This window comes from Salarias fasciatus, chromosome 10 (assembly GCF_902148845.1).
Source record: "Salarias fasciatus chromosome 10, fSalaFa1.1, whole genome shotgun sequence".
NCBI classification, from domain to species: Eukaryota; Metazoa; Chordata; class Actinopteri; order Blenniiformes; family Blenniidae; genus Salarias; species Salarias fasciatus.
The window spans coordinates 4978384-4997500 of NC_043754.1; the positions used below are offsets into that span (position 1 = coordinate 4978384).

The 19117-nt window shown below is 43.8% G+C and overlaps 2 protein-coding genes across 2 annotated transcripts; one reads left to right on the forward strand and one right to left on the reverse strand.

Moving 5' to 3' along the window:
* The first annotated feature begins 2546 nt into the window (after nt 1–2546).
* slc37a4b (solute carrier family 37 member 4b) lies at nt 2547–10657 on the forward strand. Its single transcript, XM_030101637.1, has 10 exons — nt 2547–2627; nt 3243–3590; nt 5421–5653; nt 7304–7550; nt 8614–8766; nt 8839–8924; nt 9001–9114; nt 9188–9253; nt 9542–9680; nt 9756–10657. The coding sequence occupies exons 2-10, from the start codon at nt 3443–3445 to the stop codon at nt 9920–9922; spliced, it is 1353 nt and encodes a 450-aa protein (XP_029957497.1). The 5' UTR covers nt 2547–2627; nt 3243–3442; the 3' UTR covers nt 9923–10657.
* Nucleotides 10658–13627: 2970 nt separating this feature from the next.
* Nucleotides 13628–16452, reverse strand: hmgn1b (high mobility group nucleosome binding domain 1b). The gene is made up of 6 exons (XM_030101660.1): nt 16420–16452; nt 15276–15290; nt 15100–15129; nt 14957–14998; nt 14765–14872; nt 13628–14655 (listed from the first exon to the last, which is right to left on the reverse strand). The coding sequence occupies exons 1-6, from the start codon at nt 16435–16437 to the stop codon at nt 14608–14610; spliced, it is 261 nt and encodes an 86-aa protein (XP_029957520.1). The 5' UTR covers nt 16438–16452; the 3' UTR covers nt 13628–14607.
* Nucleotides 16453–19117: the final 2665 nt, after the last annotated feature.

Genomic DNA, 19117 nt, shown 5'->3' on the forward strand with positions numbered 1-19117 from the left:
ATTGACACAGGACTTAATTTTTTTAGGTCTGCTGAAATGTTTCCTCCTTGGCCATGACTTCACGTTAGAGCTGAACTTCTAAAGTTGTGTGTTTATTCCTGAATACACAACTCGACCTGCGACTGTATTCTCTGATCCTTATGTAATGTCGCTTTTGATCCTAATGTAAGTGCTGCGAGTGTGTGCGTGTGTGTGTGCGCATGTGTGCATGTACATGTACTTGTGCGTGCATGTGGAGGGTGGGAGGGATGGGGTTTCCTATTTTGCAATGTTATTAAATGCTGCAGAGACTTTGTGTTGCTCTGTATGAAAAGTGCATTATAAATAAATTGTATTTTATTCTAAACATCTTCAACAGACCTATTTAATGAACAACTTTTGAAATTAGTTTTTTCAAGAACTGAATTTGAGTTAAGCAAGCAAATTCTGATAATTATCTTGAGGTCATTTGAAGGTGAGCCACTGAACTGTTACCTTGCTGCAGAGATATCAGATATTTGTAGTTGAGTCATCTGCAGATACAGATTGCTGTGTCGTCAGGCAGAAGTGATGAAGCAGAGTTTGGCATTTTATTCCAAGATGTGACTAGTCAGAGGTATATGTCATAACTTTTTCATTTGAATTTGTACCTATAACTTAATGATTGCATTGGATCTTTTTTATCTATATTTTATTGAAAGAGTCTTATGTGTGTCTAACTTTGGAAGTGGAAAAAAAAAACATCTTGTAAATCCTTTTATTTTTGCAACAGGGATATCAAACTCATTTTAGTTCAGCCCATATACAGCCCCATTTGGTCTGAGGAAGTCTGGATGATTTAAATGATAGGATTGTAACCTCTGAATAATGTTAACTGTGAATGTTCCTGCAGTTTTTGAGCAAAGAAGTGTGAAGTGTGAGCCGACTGGCCTATCATGTCTGCAGCCAGTGGATTTATCTCTGTTTGCTTGTTGCTCTCTGTCGTTGTCCCACACCTTTTCTCTATTTCTATCTTCTAATCGGTCTCCATCTCTCAATCTAGTTCTGTAGAAAGTATCCAGTCTATTGTTCTGCATGGTTACTTTGAGTTATGGTAGAGTTTTCCTCTTTCCACCTTGTCCATCTGTCTCCAATGCCTGCTCGTGTGGGATTTTGAGAGGTTGTCTCTGTGAAAGTGCCCTGAAATGAATGAGTTGTATTTAGTGTTGCAGAAAAAAATCTGAATTGCTGTTTTACAGTTTTTCACAGTTGCTAAAACACTAAACTCCATTGCCTGAACCAAACTCTCAGTGGCCTAAACTCATTTTTCGAATCAAACACTCTTTTGGCAAAAACTTAACTTAACTTAAAGGCTGTCAAACCCTCCACTGGAAGTCAGCTGGGGTTCAGTGCAGTTCATTGACATGTAGAGGAAAATATTTAAACTAACAACCTCACAACTGCTAGACAACCACTCTACCAACTTAGCCACAGCCACATATGTCCATAGGAGAGGGATGCCATATGTCTTTTCCTTCTTAGCCATTTCAATAATCTGTGAGAACACAGGACTCCAGTTTTCTGTTGCGTATGTTGCCAGAAGTCTCCAGATGCAAGAAAGCGAATGAGTTGCAAGAATGTTCAAAATGGTGGTTCTTCTCTTCCCTTCAGCCCACAAAATCATCAATTCACTCTGCTGGGTCAACACAATTCACCTAATTTTGGGTAAAAGTGACCCAATCTGCACAAAATCTAGGGCTACCCAGAAAATGGGCTGGGAAAATAACCCAGCAGGTTTAAGAGTGTGGACTGCTTGCTGTGTCCTCAGTTGATTCATGTAGTGTCTAATGAATGATCTGAGGTGAACATATTTTTATTTTGCTGTGTGTAAGATCTGAACGCATAGTGTGGTTTTGATCACAAGAGAATTGGTTTTGAGGTGATAGTTTGATTTTGACAGAAATGTCTGAGGTTTTGTGAATGTAGTGTGGATTTTTGGATTTGTGTTTAAGGTTTTCAGAAAATGGATGGAGGTTTCAAGAAATGTGTTCGAGTGAAAAACTGTAAGATAAGAGAAGCACTGTTTCAGCACTTCCAGTCGCAGTACCCTTGAACTGACAAGAGGGGGCAGCAATGAGCGTGAGTGAAAAAAATATCAGTACTTCTTCCAATATAACAATGTCTATCGTTCTTTATAAACCTGCTGGCTAAAGTTTTTGCTTGGATGTACTGCTGTTTGTGTGGTGGGGGAGGATACCTGATATTTGGCAGCATGGGAATAAGATTACAGTACTGTGTGTGTGGCCATGCTGGTATTAACGGCATTGTGGGGACCAACCTCTTTTAAGGCAGCAAAACGGACGCATAACGGGAAGATTCGTCTTCCTCGCGTGGAACACTGCAGTTAGAATCAATAGGTGGACGTGGAGGAGGTCTGGTCGGGATGCAGAGGGTGAGTTGTTGCTGTAGAAGTCAATGTAGTGTGAACGTAATGTCCCCGGTCGGTAGGAAAGCTCATCCGTGTTTGTTTGCGGTGGGGGGGTGTGTGCGTGCGCGCGCGCGCGCCTCCTTCCCATGCCATGGTTCCGCGCGCCGAGACGGCTACAGACTCGGGAGCGCGCTCCGTCCTGTAGCATGGATGGGACCGGAGAGAGGGACGAGAACGGAAGGTAACGAGCGACGCAGACATTTCTCCCCCGCGGAAGGTTGCGCCTCTAGCCGCATCAGAAGGCGCCGAGCCTCGGTGTTTTATCGCTTTCCGTCGGCGTCCGGTTACAAACGAGCCCGGGGAGGTCAGTCTCAAACACGGACTGACCCTCAGACGAGCCCAGGCGGCGTTAGCAAGAGCGGTGCAGTCGGTTGAATAAAAATGGGTTTTATTTCCCGCTTCAAGACGGAGCTAACTGTGTTCAAAAGCTGTACGGACGCTAAACATCCAGAGATTGAGTTTGTAAATGTAGTGGAAACAGTTATTTTTCCCCATGTGTTTGACACATCGTAGCTAAATGACCCCGGCTCGGACAGTCTGTAGGTCAGGGCAGTTCAGCTGCTGTTATATTGAGGTTTGCTGACTGGAGAAGTTACAGGAACCCCCCTCACCCTATCCGGACAAGAACAAGCTGAGCCAGGGGTCCAGCGGGCCATTTGATCCGGGGCTGCAGCTGTCTGGGTCAACTGACCATCCCAGCATCCCCACCACCCTAAATCCAACCATGGAGAACTTCAGTTCCTGGAACGAGCCAGTGTGTTTCCTCCTGTCTCAGTAATGTTTATGTTGATCTCAGTTTCAGGCTGGTGTGAAGTGTCCTCCCGTGTCCTCACGTCTCCGAGCCACCAGCCTGCGTCCCCTCATGGAATCACCTCCAGCCCACCTGCACCCTGTTCCAGAGCTCCTGCTGCAAGCCACCACCTGATAGAGCTGCCAGAAGACCCACAAACAGGGCTCCGCTGAGGAGAAGACCCTTCTGACTGACCAGCCGCAATCATGGGGGCCACGGGATATGGCTACTACCGGGTGGTCATCTTCATCTGCATGTTCATCGGCTACTCGCTGTACTTCTTCAACAGGAAGACCTTCTCCTTCGTCATGCCCTCTGTGATGGAGGAGATACAGCTGGACAAAGATGACTTGGGTGAGGTGGACATATTAACTGTTTGATCAACAAGACAAAGTTTGACGTGTGTCTGGCCACAGACATGCAGTTTTCACCTCAAATTTCTATGAATCCATTAACTGGGTAACAGTTCTGTGTCTAACAACACATTTTCACATTTCAAATGAAGACAGTACACATTGTTTTTTCATTTTTGTTTCACAGGTGTTTCTCATTTACACAGCAACGTTTTAAGAACCATGCCAGTTTACAAGGAAACAGCAGAAATTCTGAAAACAGTGTAGTTGGCATGCCAGGCCTCGAGTTAGCGCTGTTGGTTATTTTTGTAATTAGACCACACACAGATGCACACAGAGAACAGAACACTATAAACATTAACAAGGGCGAGTAAACAGACATCAGTATGGACAGACAAACAAGTCGGATTATTATTAACGTGAATGTCAACTCTAAAGTGACCATGAAATTTGGAGAATCTGGACTGGGAGTTATTACACTGCAGAGAAACATTGTTATTGTCCGTTGACTCATGCATGTGCAGAAGAACTGTTCAGTGTGGGCATGAGCAGGAGCAGAGTTTCAGAAAGATTGCATTTTTCCAAAAAGTTGCATTTTAAGTTGGTAGAGCTGACTCGATGCCGTGAGCAAAACACTGAACCACAAATTGCTTCTAACTGAGGTTGAATGTTTTGCACGGCAGCCATCAATTTGGGTGTTCAAAAAAAAAAAAAAAAAAAAACAAGTGCCGTTTATATAATGCAGCGGCAAGTTGTGAAAAGTGATCTCTCCTGCACTGGACTCGTTCTCCCTGCACCTCACTTGACCTTCTCATGCTTGACCGATCGCTCAAGACGAATGTAGAACGGAGCGTGCTCGTGGATGCACTCCACCTGTCGTAACAGCGCGAGTAAAGATAACAGCATGTAACTTAAAGAACTGTGAGGCGGTGACTGTGTGTCGGCCAGGATCTTGTGATTCGATACATTTGATATTTGCAGTACGTCGGTCACTATTCACTGTCATATTCTGTTACAATACTGCAAGTGATTCATTACAATTGTTTCAATACTTCCCTTTAAAGAGTCAGTCAGTGATACAGGAAGTAAAGCAAACGCAAAGTTTTTAGCAAACCCAGCTAACACTTATTGAGAATTGATGCATCTGTTTTAAAAACAGCACCACTGAATCTAATATTGATGATATTTAATTGCTTTCATTCCACTTTATGTCGCCAACAGAGACATAAACATTTCTAATGCATTGATTTAAAGTGGATGGATGGATCATCAGCTCGTTTTTGCCTTAATATCTTTTTTAATACTAGTAGCATTTGAGGCGTTCAGGGGACATCTGTAAATCTCTGTGTCTACCTGGAGGTCTGCGTGTGAGGAATTTTTTGCCCCAGAAAGTCATGTTTGTCACTCTTTTTCTCATGAATTAACACAGCTCAAATCCAGCGCACATCGGTCACACATTGCAAAACCCTCCAGCACAACTCGTGACCAGCACTGCAGACCGATTTCTTTATCGATTAGCAAATCCTGTGATCACAGTATTGATAATACTACAGTGTGGAGAATCCCGATGGAAGATAACCATAGAAGAAGGAATTATTCCTTTATATTTTGTGTGAAAGTGGTGTGTCCTGTCTGAACAGACACTGAAACTGAAGAAAATACTCATGTATTGCAGTTAGACTGCAGTAATCATCACTGTCGAGCTGGTTTGAGACCTGCAGGAAAAACTGATGGAGCTCACCTTTGAAAGCTTATTTAAAATGCTGTTGAAAATGCTGTATGAATGCAACCTCAGTCTATTCCTTTAAAATCCCTTTGTCTGCCCCTCCAGGTCTCATCACCAGCAGCCAGACCATGGCCTACGCCATCAGTAAGTTCATCAGCGGCGTGCTGTCGGACAGGATCAGCGCCCGCTGGCTGTTCTCCATCGGCCTCTTCGTGGTGGGCGGCATCAACGTGGTGTTCTCCTGGTCCTCCACCGTGTCCATGTTCTCCCTGCTGTGGTTCATCAACGGCCTGGGACAGGGCTGCGGCTGGCCGCCCTGCGGGAAGGTGCTCCGCAAGGTAACGCCGGCGGGTTGAAGTTATTGTGGGCAGCTGGTGAAAGGGCGCGACCTTGAGGCGCGAGCCGCTTCCTGCCGCTCGCATTCTGTTTCAGTGGAGATTCAGAGAGGAAGAAGTGGATCTTACCGCAACAAGAGTAGAAAAATCAAATTATTACCTAATAATCTGTAGTGTCTTGTAGAGATTTATAGGCATAGGATTTTCCGTGTTTTCTTTGTGGCCTCAGTGACGAGAATTCATTGCATGCAGGACTTGTAAAAGTTTTTGTCTTTGAGAAAGCTCTGCAACACTCTGTTGTCTGAGACAGACACAAGGCTTCTCAGGATCTCCCTTGAAGGTAGCAGTGTTCAAAAGCCGGGGAATAAATAGGCTTTGGCATGTGTTCAGTTTGGAAGCAGGATCAGATTACAGGAGAATGTATTTATAGAAGATTTTCACGGAATCTTTTACCAAAAGGAGTTTTCCTTCTCCAGTGAGGCGGGGAAAACACGGGACGCTACTGTGTCCCATGGGTTAACCTACACATCCTGTGAAATTCACAAGCTGTTAGAGGAGCCCGTGAATGCTTTAGGTGTCTGCCAAGTGTTTTCTCAAGTGGCTGCCGGGGAAGCCGCGCAAAGGACGGCGGATTATGTCATCTCTGTGTTTGGCTTTTTTCTAGGAGCAGAAAGACACAAGGACACAAACCTCTGTGTTTTTTAAGTTTCTCTCACATGTGTTTTTCAATATGTCTCTTTAATAAGTATCTACTAATGGGAAACAATGAGAAAACTGATCAGACCACAGAAAGATAATGAACTTTTTTACTCCCTGGATCATGAATAATTAAACTGATGATCGCAGCCGCTACAACTACTGCTTTAATCTTTTTGGCGAGCTGCCTTCCAATCAGATCTCAGCCCCGTCCATCCAACTTCTCGAACCTTGAACTTAGCGCGACTCGGCTGTTGTAATCTCAGCTCAGAGTGGGGAATAAGAGAGACATACAATGTCATGTGAACCCACACTTAAGATTCAAAAATCAACCCAACCTGTATGTTTTGGTCTTGTTTTGTTTTTTTGTTGAAAGAACCTTGAAATGGTAGAAAACAGGCGCAGGAAGAAAATGCAAACTAAACACAGCAGCTCTGTGGCACCAGCATTGTCTGATGAAATGAAAGGCTTGATTGTTTTTCTGGAGCGTGCCGTTGATCAGGGTCAAACATGGTGCTTTCACAGAAAGGATTAAATCCAAGTACCTGCTGATCCTCTTCCGTCCACTGGGGGTCGCACAGTTTTGAGAGGAGCTGACAGAATCTAACAGCAAATGGCAGAATTGCAGTGCTTCTATCTGCTTTAATGCATCATAGCATTGTTAGCGTCAATCTAAACTGTGAGGCTGAGTTTGTGAAAAAAGGCTCTGGGGAAAAAACACTGTTGTCTGTGAAACAACTTGATTTTGTTCACATCATTCATCACCCAACACGCAGTTTTCTCACCGCTTTTAACAAATTTGAGGAAGAATGTGTTTAAAAGGCCTTTTTTTTGGTTATTAAGTGAACTTTCTTCATGTCTCCATGTTTTTAAACTTGACCTCACTGTGAAGAAGTGCATCTACAGATCTGTATTTTGGGTTTTTGTAACGGCTCCCTGTTGTCCCCCCTCCCCCAGTGGTACGAGCCCTCTCAGTTTGGAACGTGGTGGTCGGTGCTGTCCTGCAGCATGAACCTGGCCGGCAGCCTGGGCCCCATCATGATCACGGTGCTGCTGCAGTACTACGACTGGAGGACCATCCTCACCATGTCGGGCGTGTTCTGTGCTGCCTTCTCGCTCATCTGCCTGGTGTTCGTGAAGAACGAGCCGAAGGACGTCGGCTTGCCCAACATCGAGGGCGCCGCCAAGAAGGGGGCGAAGGGAGGTGAGTGAACCAGGCAGATGGGTCGCTCATCGTGCTGTGGAGATTCCTCTAAATGTCCCAGACGCCTTCAGAGACTCTTTATTTACCTTTTTTTTTTTTATCCACCAAGCGTCTTGCTACGTGAGAAATGTTGCTTCCTGTTTCCTTTATGCCAACTGGTGTAAATAAAATAAGAAAAACTGTTCATTTATAGTAAAGCTTCTCCACCATTTTCACCTGAATTATTAAAAAAACAACATATATTTAATGTTTCATGCTTCATCTGAATTTGTGAATTCACCCAGTCACGCCAGTTGTATTTTAGCACTCCTTTTTCTGAAATTCTGCTCATACTCACCAGAAATACATAAATTCAAGCTTAACTCTAATGTAATTACATTTAACAACCTGTTTAAAGGCTTGTCCCCTTGTGAATAATCCTTTATAGTGACACTGATGACCCTGTCATCAGAAAGGTCACCAGCTCAGAAGACGGTCTGCGTCTCAGTCGATCACACAGTTAAACTCATCTTTGCACATCATCTCATTCACAGCATGAATCATTCAGTGACACACACACGCCTGACTGTGACCGTCTCTGTTCCTCTGTCCGGGTCCTGCTGCATGCAGATCCTGCAGCCGAGGCTCAGTTTCCCCAGGAGGGGGCAGCGTGGTTGGTTTGGGGTGTTTTCAGGATTAAGTGTTGCAGGATAATTGTATACGGCATAATCAACAGGATGAAATCCTCCCAAAAAAAACTGCAGGAGACTCGTGACATGTATACATATACACATTTAAAACAACTGAGCTTTGAGTCTGTACAAACTTCTAATGGGGCAGCAGGTGGTCGATCTAGTTTCCCAATTCAATTGAAAACGTAAAACTTTTGTTGCATTTTGTTTGACCGATACATTGGAAACATACCTTCAGAAACGGCTTCCAAAGTGACACTTTTTGAAAACGATCCAAGTCCGTCGCAGCGTAAAGGGGAAAATCCAACTTTTTGGAAGGGTTGGCTCTCTGAAACACTGCTGTCGTGTGAACGGCGTCTTTAAAGAGCGCGCATCGTTCGTCTCCCCTCCAGGAAACGGTGAGAGCACCCTGAGCGAGTTCCTGCTGTCCCCCTTCCTGTGGGTGCTGTCTCTGGGCTACCTGGTGGTGTTCGGGGTGAAGACGGCGGCCACCGACTGGGGACAGCTGTTCCTCATGCAGGAGAAGGGCCAGAGCGCCCTCATGGGTACGTATCGCCCAGCGCCGCTCCCCGCTGGGGTTTGGTGACGCCTGCTGACGTGCGCTGTGCCGCCAACAGGCAGCAGCTACATGAGCGCGTTGGAGGTGGGAGGTTTCGTGGGCAGCCTGCTGTCGGGCTTCATCTCTGACAGAGCTGTGGCTCGGGTGAGTAACAGAACAGGCTGTAGATATGTGGAGGAAATACGGTGTTTGAAACAGCCTCCTGTCTGTCCTTCTCCAGCACGGCCTGAGCACCCACGGCAACCCCCGTCACGCCCTGCTCATCGTCATGATGGCGGGCATGTACGTGTCCATGTATCTCTTCAGAGTGACTGTCACGCCTGAAATCCCGCAGGTAGCCCGTCGTTTGGAGCCACCCTCACCGTGAACGATGTAGAATCCACATAAAGTGTGTTTTCTTTGTGTAGGAGGCTCCTCTCTGGGTCCAAATCCTCCATCCCGTGTCTGTCCTGATCGGCGTGTCAGAGAAAGAGGTACGCTCCAAAATCTTTTAGTTTGTGGCCAAAAATGGACATTTTGAGGCTTAATTTTCAAAGCACATGGTGAAATCAGCCCACGTGGAGCTGCAGCCGGTCCCACTCTGTCCAGGTTTCCACGTGTCGCAATGAAGAAATATTACCAAACAATGTTTTATAAAAGTTTTTGCTCTGAATTTATATCGCCCTGATAAGACACACAGAGGTTCCTTTTTGCATTATTTTTTTAGCTTTTCTTCTAATGAGCATAAATTCATAACTGGTTTCTGACCTGGTTTCTCCCAGATTTGGATCCTCTTCCTCGGAGCCATGTTCGGATTCTCTTCTTATGGACCAATCGCCTTGTTCGGGGTGATCGCCAGTGAAAGTGCTCCTTCCAACTACTGTGGAACTTCTCATGCGGTCGTGGCTCTGATGGCTAACGGTGAGTTCGTTTGACCGGCAGAGTTTCACCACTGATGCTCCCCTTCGCACTAATCCGGCTGTCTGTGTTCGGCAGTGGGGGCTTTCATGGCGGGGCTTCCCTTCAGCACTATCGCCAAGCGGCACAGCTGGGACATGGCCTTCTGGGTGGCCGAGGTCTGCATGGCCGCAGCCACCGTCGGATTCTTCCTCGTGCGCAACATGCGCACCAAAATGGGACGGATCGCCGAGAAAATAGACTGAACGAGCCAAACGACAGAACGCCTGTCGACAGAACGCCTCTCAAAAGGACTAATCTGGTGGGATTGTTCCTCTTTAAACTCTTTGATGTAGATACTCAGGGTTAGTAAACATAATTTATACACTCACACGTGCATATATCTTCTCATGTGTAACAGTCCAGAGAGGCAGTCGATTGTATTGATGCTAAAGAAAACACGATGGCGGATTGTCTTGACACGCCTCGTCTGTTTCACTCACTTCGTACCCTGCCTACAGCGGAGGTCAGATATATTTAACTTAATGAATGTCGACTTGAGGGTCTGTAGGTTCTCGCCTGCCCGTCGAGGCATTTGCACAAACGTGGTAGCATGTGTCACCGTTTATTTTACGAGGTGCAATCAAAAAGTCCCAGACTGTGCCTATAAAAAGATTTCCTGATTTAATTGTCACCTTGAACAGCTGGACGCCGCTCTTAACGCTCCCTCAGGAGTGTCCTCCTCCTGCAAGGGCACTGCAGCCTGGCTGCTCCGCCGGTGATCATCACTGAGGCGATATCGGAGCAGGAAGACGTGTGTGATAAGTTAAGGTTTCAGATCTTCCCTCAGTGTTGACTCACAAGCTCACTCTCTCCGTCCAGCCCTGTGAGCTACTATTTAATTAGGTGGAAAAGGCCTGACGTGAGTAAACCTGCCAGTCTGAGGTGAGGTTTTATAAAAAAAAAAAAAAAAACTAAACAAAAAACTGCTGTCTGACCGATTGATGAAGAGACGTGCACAGCTCCTGATGGATGTGCACACTAGTACAAATAAGACACGTCATTCTGCCACTATGTTCGTCTCATAGCTGATAAAGTAAGTATAAATAAGACGTGAAAGCCACGCTTCACTCCATCCCAGTCTCAGAGTTTTGATTTCACCTCGTATCAATACCTCAAGTATTTTTACTCACATGAAGCATTGAGATAAACGTGGTATTTTTGTACACAGATGTATTCTCGTTACAGAAGAACCCCTTGTTGCTTGTTTTTTTTTTTTTTTTTTTTTTTTTTTTTACCTGCCGTGTTTTTAACGACCAGCGGACTAAACGGATCTGCTGCACAGCATCTGGATGTCGTCGCGGCCGCTGTGTGAAGCAGTCACACCACTGGATTTCCTGCCATTAACATTGTTCATCACAGAGACTTTGAGAGCCGTTCGGCACAAATTTGTCTTCCTGGAAACAAACAACGAACATGTCAGAGATAAAATGCTAATAAAGGTGCCGTTTCATTTCTTTCCTGTATGTGTGAACTTGAAAAAAAAAAGTTTTTTGAAATGAATACGCAGAAACAATGTTTTCACTGAAATCCACACGGAGTGCGAGTTGACCAGGAGCGGCGCTGCAGTGAGGAAGGTGAGACACGTGCCTGCGCTTTACATCATTTCCTGCTGCGTTTCTGCTGGTTGTTGAGAAGCCATTGGTGAAAGCAGCAGTCACACTGAGATCAGTTTAGACAACATCAAAGATTTATTGACATCTGTGACGGCTCCAAAGTGATCAGTATATCAGCAGCATCAGTCACATTCTGGCTCACGAGCTGCAAACAGATGGATGCTTGAGTGGGCTGGACCGGCAGTGTGTTTGGTGGTGCAGATTATATGTGATGAAAATATCTGTTTTCACAAAATAATGACAGTAAATGATTCAATCTCTCCAATTTTACTCATGAATTTCGGAATAATTAACAGATTGCAATTTTACAGATTGAATTGCAACAATAAGACGTCAAAATTAACCTTTCAAATTAAAGTTTTGCTCATACATCATTCAATACCCTTATTTTCAGTTTTCAAAGTTTTTGTTTGCTTGTAGTGTTTCTGTGCAATCACTGATGATATTTACAGATTAGCTTAATCTCTTTTGAGTTAAGACGGGATTCTGTCATTTTTATTGTTGACGGTAGATTATCTTTCAGAATGGCTAAAAGAGAAAGAGGCTTGCATGAAAAGCTTCCTTTTTCGTGTTTATACATGTTTGGATAGTTTAGAGAAGGGGCTGGAGTTTCTCCTCCCTCTCTTCCTCCATTGTTTCACCTGAATTAAAAGGTCCTTCAGGAGCTTGATCAGCTTGATTTCCAGCGCTGAAGCTTCATCGGGCCAGAAATCCAAAAACATTCGTCTGAGAATACTGCGGCCGGCTGTGAAGCTGTCCATGGTGCTGAAACTGCAGTTTTCTCTCTGAAAACATTATGAGGAAACAGTCTTTCAGTTTTGACTGTTTTGGAGGAATTTTTTATTCTCCCTGAAAAGCTGTGGATGTTTTTCACTCAGCTGGACAGAGTTTCTCTTAGATCTGACGCAGCACTGACTTCACTACACCCAATAAAACACCTAATCTAATCTGAGGATTTAAAGGAATTTCATCGTGTAGAAACATTACAGACCTGGTGGAATCGGTCATGGCTTTGTGTAGATGTGTCCTTTATCCATTTCAAGCTTCTTGTCTGCTGCTCCTCTTTCCCACTGTGATGCCTTCAAGGTTTCTCCAAGTTGAGTCTATTTCAGCTATGTTCAAGGGTCTGCAGTTGGATTTCGGTCAGGAATCGTCCTTCCTCTTCAGCTCCTGGATTGTTATCCGGCTCCAGGAGCGAAGGGCTTTAATTGAAACTGTGTGACTCTTCAACACCTCTTTTGCTCATAAAAACAGGACGACTGTGTTTAGTCCCACTCAGCTTCTCCTCTTCCCAGTCACAAGGCCTGAGCAGGCAAAACGAGGACAGATTTAAAAATCTTTAAAAGGCCAAGTAATTAAATATGGCAAAATCCTCAAAAGGGAAACACAAAAGAAAGATGAAATATTACATTTCAATGTTCATTAGAAAGGGTTAGGACATCTGAAGGCTGCTGGTCATTTTATCTACTTCAGTTTGAATTTTCTCATTATTTTCCGACATCCTGCTCCATCTCGGATACTTTCTTTATCTTTTGCAGTTAATGCAGATTTTATTGGTTCAGTGGAGGGTCAAAGGAGGCATTTTTATGATTTTCCACCAAATCAAATTTACCTGGAGCCACAAAATATGTTTAAACCTTTAAAATGAGGCCAACAAATAGTTTTGAAATGTACAAAAACTGTATGTTATGTTGCATTTATGAAGTTTAAATTACAGTTTATGATGGTAAACGTTTCATTACATTTTATGTTGTATTTTTTGTGTCTGATTTTAGTGATTTCATCCTTTTTTCCAGCATTTTTCGTACAATTTTGGCACGGAATGCAAACAAAATGCTTTCTTTAGCGTCGTCCACACAGTTGGATGTCAAATCAGACAGGATAGAGACTTAATAAATAAATAGTAATAAATATTATGTACAAGTCTTAACATCTCAAAGCCTTAAATCCTAAAACATATTTAGTTATTTGACAAACAAAAATACATCTGTTTTAAAATCAGGGGTTCCATCACTTTAACGAGTGCCACTTTCAGCTGTAACTGGGATTAGTTGTAGGATCACACATGTATGGTCTCACACCAAAATGTTCCCATTAAAATTAAAAATTACTGTTATTCACTACTTTATAGTCCAATACTTCATTGGACCTAAAAGTACCAGGATGTTCTCACCACATTCCTACAACTGAACTTGCTTATGATTCACCAGGTTTATGATGCATAAAAATGTCAAATTGTGCATTTCAACATGTGAAAAAACCAAAAAACTAACGGCTCCAAAGGAAAAAAACGTTTTAACTACCAACCCAGTTTTATTGGTTCGTTGATAACAATCATTACACAGGTACATCTATAAACAAAAAAGAAACTGCACACTTGTACTTGATACAGAAACCTCAAATCCACATGAATATTGCTACTGCTGGTAGTATGCATGACATTTCAAAGAAAAGTACAGTTTGTATTGTCAGCTTTTAAGAAGCCACGTTCTACTTTTTTCTTTTCTTTTTTTTCTTCTTCTTCGATTACATACCTCATTAGCTTGGCTAAGAAAACAAATTCCATTTTACCATCCTTACAATGTACCATTACACACTGCATATAGAAAGACCGAAAACCCTTTTTCACAGCAGCTATACAAATTTATTGCGATGCTATCACGGAAACAGAGACACAACCAACACACGCGATGCACAGTTCTGAAAGGGAGAGCTCCAGTACTACGGACTTCGGGTTTATTGACCAGATTTGTTAAGAAAACTGCATGAGTACAAGAGTTAACAAATAGGAACAAAGCTTACAAACATTCTAAAACACTGTTCTTCATTCTAAACAAGAAAACAATGATTCGCCCCGTGACTGTCCATCATCCCCACCCCGGCACAGATTACATACACCGTCCCTTATAAAGCATCTGGAATGTAGTCCACGCAGGCCAGCTCGTCCGGTTCTTGCCCCAGCTCCTGTGAACATCAGTCATGCTTGCGCGTTGTCGTGGTAACCTGTCCTGCACCCTCCCCTCCTTCACATTTAAAATTGAAATGAAATAGACTGACAGTAACAACAATGACCGCAATGCAAAAAGAACTGTGGGATGTGATGAAATCCCCCGTTTTCCAAATCTGACGTTTTTCTTTTCATTAAAAAAAAGTGTTCTCTACAATCAAACTACTAAAAAACCTGTATTTAGAAAATAGTCGATAAAAATATTCCCCTGAATTGTACAAGAAAAGAGGTACAGGGAGCACTGGTAGAAGACATGGCGGGAGAGATGTTATTCCGCTGCCTCCTCTTTATCTTCAGCGGCGTCTGTAGCGGGTGCCTGCCAGACAAAGTTAGCGTCTGTCACACACATTTCTTTTCTGAATACTGCTTGACAATTTGTGCGAGTGAGCAATGTGTGTGTGTGGTTTTTTTTTTATGACCTGTACCTCTTCCTCGGCTTTGGCTTCGCCGTTCTCCGCGGGGGCCTCGGGCTCTTTCTCCTCAGGCTTGGCCTTCTCCACCTCCTTAGCTTTTTTAGGCTTAGCGGGCGCCTTCTACAAACACAAACGTCACACACTCGTGATTACCGGTTCAGTTTGGAACAATCTGCTCACAAGCCATCCTAACGAGGTTCCCACCTTTGGCTTGGTTTTAGGCTCCGGCTTCGACGGTTGAGGTTTCTGCAATAAGGGGAAGCAGTTAAGAAATAAATAAATATCCCTTGGAGAGATGTGAAAGTGTAAACGCAGTTAAATTTCACAGGAGAGGCATCACTACTTACACATCTCAACCTGTCAGATCTCCTCTTGGGCTGCAGGAAGTGGACAGACAGGATGATTACTGTTAACATTCGGGATGGGGAGTTACTGACCTCTTGTGGGCGGGCACAGTAACTCTTTCAACATGTTTCAAGTCATAGAAGTCAAACAAAAGTCAAGAAGAATGATGGATTCTTACCTCTGCGTCATCTGGCTGCAAGAGGAGAAAAAGGGAGAGAAAGTTAAAGGATTTGGATTATGCTGTGGTGGATTGAAGTGGTAGAGAAAGCTGCAGATGGGTTATGTAATGCAGAAGTGGGCGTTTCCTATGGATTTGTACATCATCTGACTGAGGCCATGCAGTGCACTGTGGATAGATCAGATTTTACAGGGAGATAGGGACTATTTGTGCAGGCGGAGTGGTACAACAACAGAGAGTGGTTTAAATATGGCCTCACGTGGCGGAGTTAACGATCAGCCTACAGTATGATTCCAGAGGAGGAGGAGGAGGAGGAGGAGGACTCCGCCTCCTCACAACACTTCCATTCATTGGTAATAAATGGGACCGGCACTGTCCGGAGAAAGCCGAGCGGCGTTCCCGCCATGAATTTGAAAAAGAGTGAGTCGCTCGGCGGCGAGCAGAAGCTCCGAGAAGCCCCCAGCAACAGGAGCAGCGCTGTGCTGACGGAGGCTCGCCATTGCATAACCCGCAACTGGCACACAGAAAGGAGCTCAGGCTGGAGACGACAGACGCTTCCAAGAAAAGCACTTTTCATGGAGTGAAGGAAGGGGAAAAAAAAAAAAAAAACAATGGCGGCCGCGCGGTAACACGTCAGATTAACCACATTTCAGTGTTTACACTCGACGGGAAAACAAAAACATGTATTTACTGTCCGCAAGCATCAATTCTGACCGAATGTCCAAGTCATTATTTTGAATTTTCACTGAGAGAAACTTCCACCACCCCATCGAAAACAATCAATATACCGCCAACTTTCTCTGTAGGGGGAAAAAAAGCCCTCCGCGTTCACTAAAATAACACATTTTAATCCAGATTACAGCTGTGCAAGTCAACATTCGTTAAAAGCAAACAAACAAATCTGAGATACGAAAACAAAAATCACAAAGATAACCAACCAGTGCAGCCACAATCAGCCAGTTGATAAAATCAAAACAAGTTAACTCAGCACGGTGCCGTATTGTTGACATTCACTCCGTGCACAAATAACGGGATGTTTCCATCCAACATTGCCATTTAAATCATAAAACAAACTCGGTTCACGTAAAGCAGCTATGGGTTATAAATACTGTATTTCCAAATGCATGAAAGATAGTGTACTCACTTGGCTCCTTTTAGGCATGGTTGTTTTTTTTTATATTAGGTGTTTTCTCTCTTTCTTTCTTTTTTTAAGGAAAAAAAAATTGGGAAAACCGTGAAGAAAAGAGGTAAATGTGACAGAAAAGAGGAGAAAATACAGTGGTATATTCGGGTACAGTCTAATACAGCGCAGCGAGACGCTAATGTTCCATTGGAAGAAGAACTAGCTGAAACCGGATTGGATTCTCCCCCCCCTCCTCAACCATTCAAACCGAGCTGGACAGACGGACAGTGCTAAGGTCCGCCCCCGCCACGCTCTGATTGGCCCGCCTGCAACATTTCAAAACCCGTCCTCTCACCTGATTGGACGCGTCCGCACGTCAATCATCGGAACATGGCGAGCCATTTGTCTTTCGGTGCAGCCATCTGCTGTAACAGGGCAAAAATTGTCATTAAAACTGGCTTCTGGGCACCATTGTTTGGCTTTCTGTAGCGCTCGAAGTCGGTGTGTGACATTATGCTCCGTGCTTGTGTGCGAAGCGGGGCGTTTTCTGCGCTCTCCGCGCGGCGCTTGTAGAAAAGTGTGGCATGTGCGTGGAGGTGAAGATTGAGAGGGGTGTGTGCTCCCCCGGTGAAGTCTTTGTAATTTAGCTTGGGAAAATGGCGACAGGATGCTTGTAGACACAGCTCCCTGCTCGCCCCTGAACCACCTCCACTCTCCTTTGTGTCCATGCAGTTCAAACATGACTCCAGCTCTGAGTCTCAGTCATTTAATGCTGTCCTCCCAGTGGATGCCACTGGCCTGACATTGTTTTCCCCGTTTCCTGAGGAAACATGCTGTGTCCAGTAGTTTGACAGTTTATGTCTGTTAAGGACGAAAGAACATTAGGAATTCATCTCCTCCCACAAGAACATCTTCATGCTTATCATGTCTGACCATATTTCCAAAAGATAATTGGCATTTCACGTGGCCCTATTTACATAATTTTTCAAGTGAAAACACGGTTTTTGCATTTTTGATGTTGAAAATTTTGTGATTCCACAGCATAATCATTTAAAAATTATGTAGTTTTTGTTATTTTATGCTATTTGTAAACCACACACATATGCACACAGGAAACAACTTGCCATACACATTAACAATGGAGAGTGCAGGGCATTTGTATTGGATTTACTATTATGGGGGACTCTCAACTATAAAACTCCCGTGCCCCAGCGGGATATGGACTGAGAGTCAGGAGATACTGGAGGCTGCTGTCCATCTGCTTGTGCATGTGCAGAAGAACTATTGACTTCAGCCTTGGTGTGCATGAACAGTAGCAGCATTTTCAGATAGTTGCATTTTCCCCATTTGCACGGAGCTGCAGTCGGAGCATTTTCAGAAAGTTTTTCCTTCGTAGCCATTTTCAAAAAAATCCCCTTTGCACTGGCTTTGAGCATCATTGCAACAAAAGTTTTCAATTAAAAACTTCTTCTGATCACATTCATCCATTCACACAAACATGTCCACACCAACAGAGGCAGCTGCCATGCAAGACGTGTCATCAACCCATTGGGAGCAATCTGAAGTTCAATGTCGTGCTCAAGGACACTTTGACATGTGGCGATGGAGAATCAAACCAACAACTTTGCAAATGACAACTAACCGAGTCACAACTGGAAAACTGGAATCAACAAAGCACAAATATACCTCTAACAGAAATGCAAATAAAGTTCAGCCCTTACTAAGACAGGGGTGTCAAACATAAAGATCATGGGCCAAACCAGGCCTACAAGAGGCTGCAAAATAAAACAAACAAATCGAAAAAATTGCAAAGAATTCATTGATTTTTATTATGCAACTTCTTTCACTGTAATGAACACAATGCTGAGACCCATACTGAGGTAAAAGCATGCTGTCAGGGTGAATTTACATATATGCACAATGCAACAGCTAAAAGCTAAAGACTTTAAATTTGAAGGCTATTATGGTGCTAATTTTCCAGTTGGATCCATGCAAGGTGAAATTGAGCTGTATGTAACCCCTGAACCAAAAGGAATTTGACATACCTAATCTAAGATCAAATGACACCATTCCTCCAGAAAAATTCCCTCTTAAAGTGTCCCCCCACCCAACAGTCGACAATCCTCAGCATGGCAGCAGTGTCAGTGAAACAGACGTACACTGAGCCGTTCCTTGAATTCAAAGGCAGAGCTTCTTCTCTCTGATTGGTTAGATTGATTTTAACAGCAGTCAAGAAAGAATCAGCTTTACAACAGTTTGAGTGTGAATTTAAATTGTGATGTTGAGTGAGTTTGTGTCTTTTCTGGACTCTGACAGGAGCAACAAAGTGGCACTGCAGGAGGCGGCCATGTTGCTTGTTTGTTATTGTCATGTGAACACTGTAATCTTTCAAATGGAACCTTCCCATGTGGTAACTCTTTCAGCTCCCTCCAGGGTGAATGTAGCACAAGCTTACAGATTGTGAAAGTTTAATCCAACTAAATACCCCCACCCCGTTCCATCCACCCTGTACCCTCTCAGCATCTAATTACAAAATGGTGCAGAAGGCTTTGCTGTTTGTTTTTGTTCAGTCTGGGCAAGAAATACTGGTGTTTCATCCTATTTATATACGAAACACAAATATGATGAATGTTAGTCATTATCAACGAAAGATGTGTTTAATTTCTATGTTTGAGCCAGCCAAATTTTAAACAAATATTGATATACCGGTAATTAGTGC

Excerpts from the sequence above, each read along its gene's own strand:
- slc37a4b (XM_030101637.1), top strand. The coding sequence starts at position 3,443 with ATGGGGGCCACGGGATATGGCTACTACCGGGTGGTCATCTTCATCTGC. Across the intron at positions 8,925-9,000 it reads CTGACAGAGCTGTGGCTCGG|CACGGCCTGAGCACCCACGG; the intron begins GTGAGTAACAGA and ends GTCCTTCTCCAG. Across the intron at positions 9,115-9,187 it reads TCACGCCTGAAATCCCGCAG|GAGGCTCCTCTCTGGGTCCA; the intron begins GTAGCCCGTCGT and ends TTCTTTGTGTAG.
- hmgn1b (XM_030101660.1), bottom strand. Across the intron at positions 14,999-15,099 it reads GATCTGACAGGTTGAGATGT|AAACCTCAACCGTCGAAGCC; the intron begins GTAAGTAGTGAT and ends CCCTTATTGCAG. Across the intron at positions 14,656-14,764 it reads AAGCCAAAGCCGAGGAAGAG|GCACCCGCTACAGACGCCGC; the intron begins GTACAGGTCATA and ends TTTGTCTGGCAG.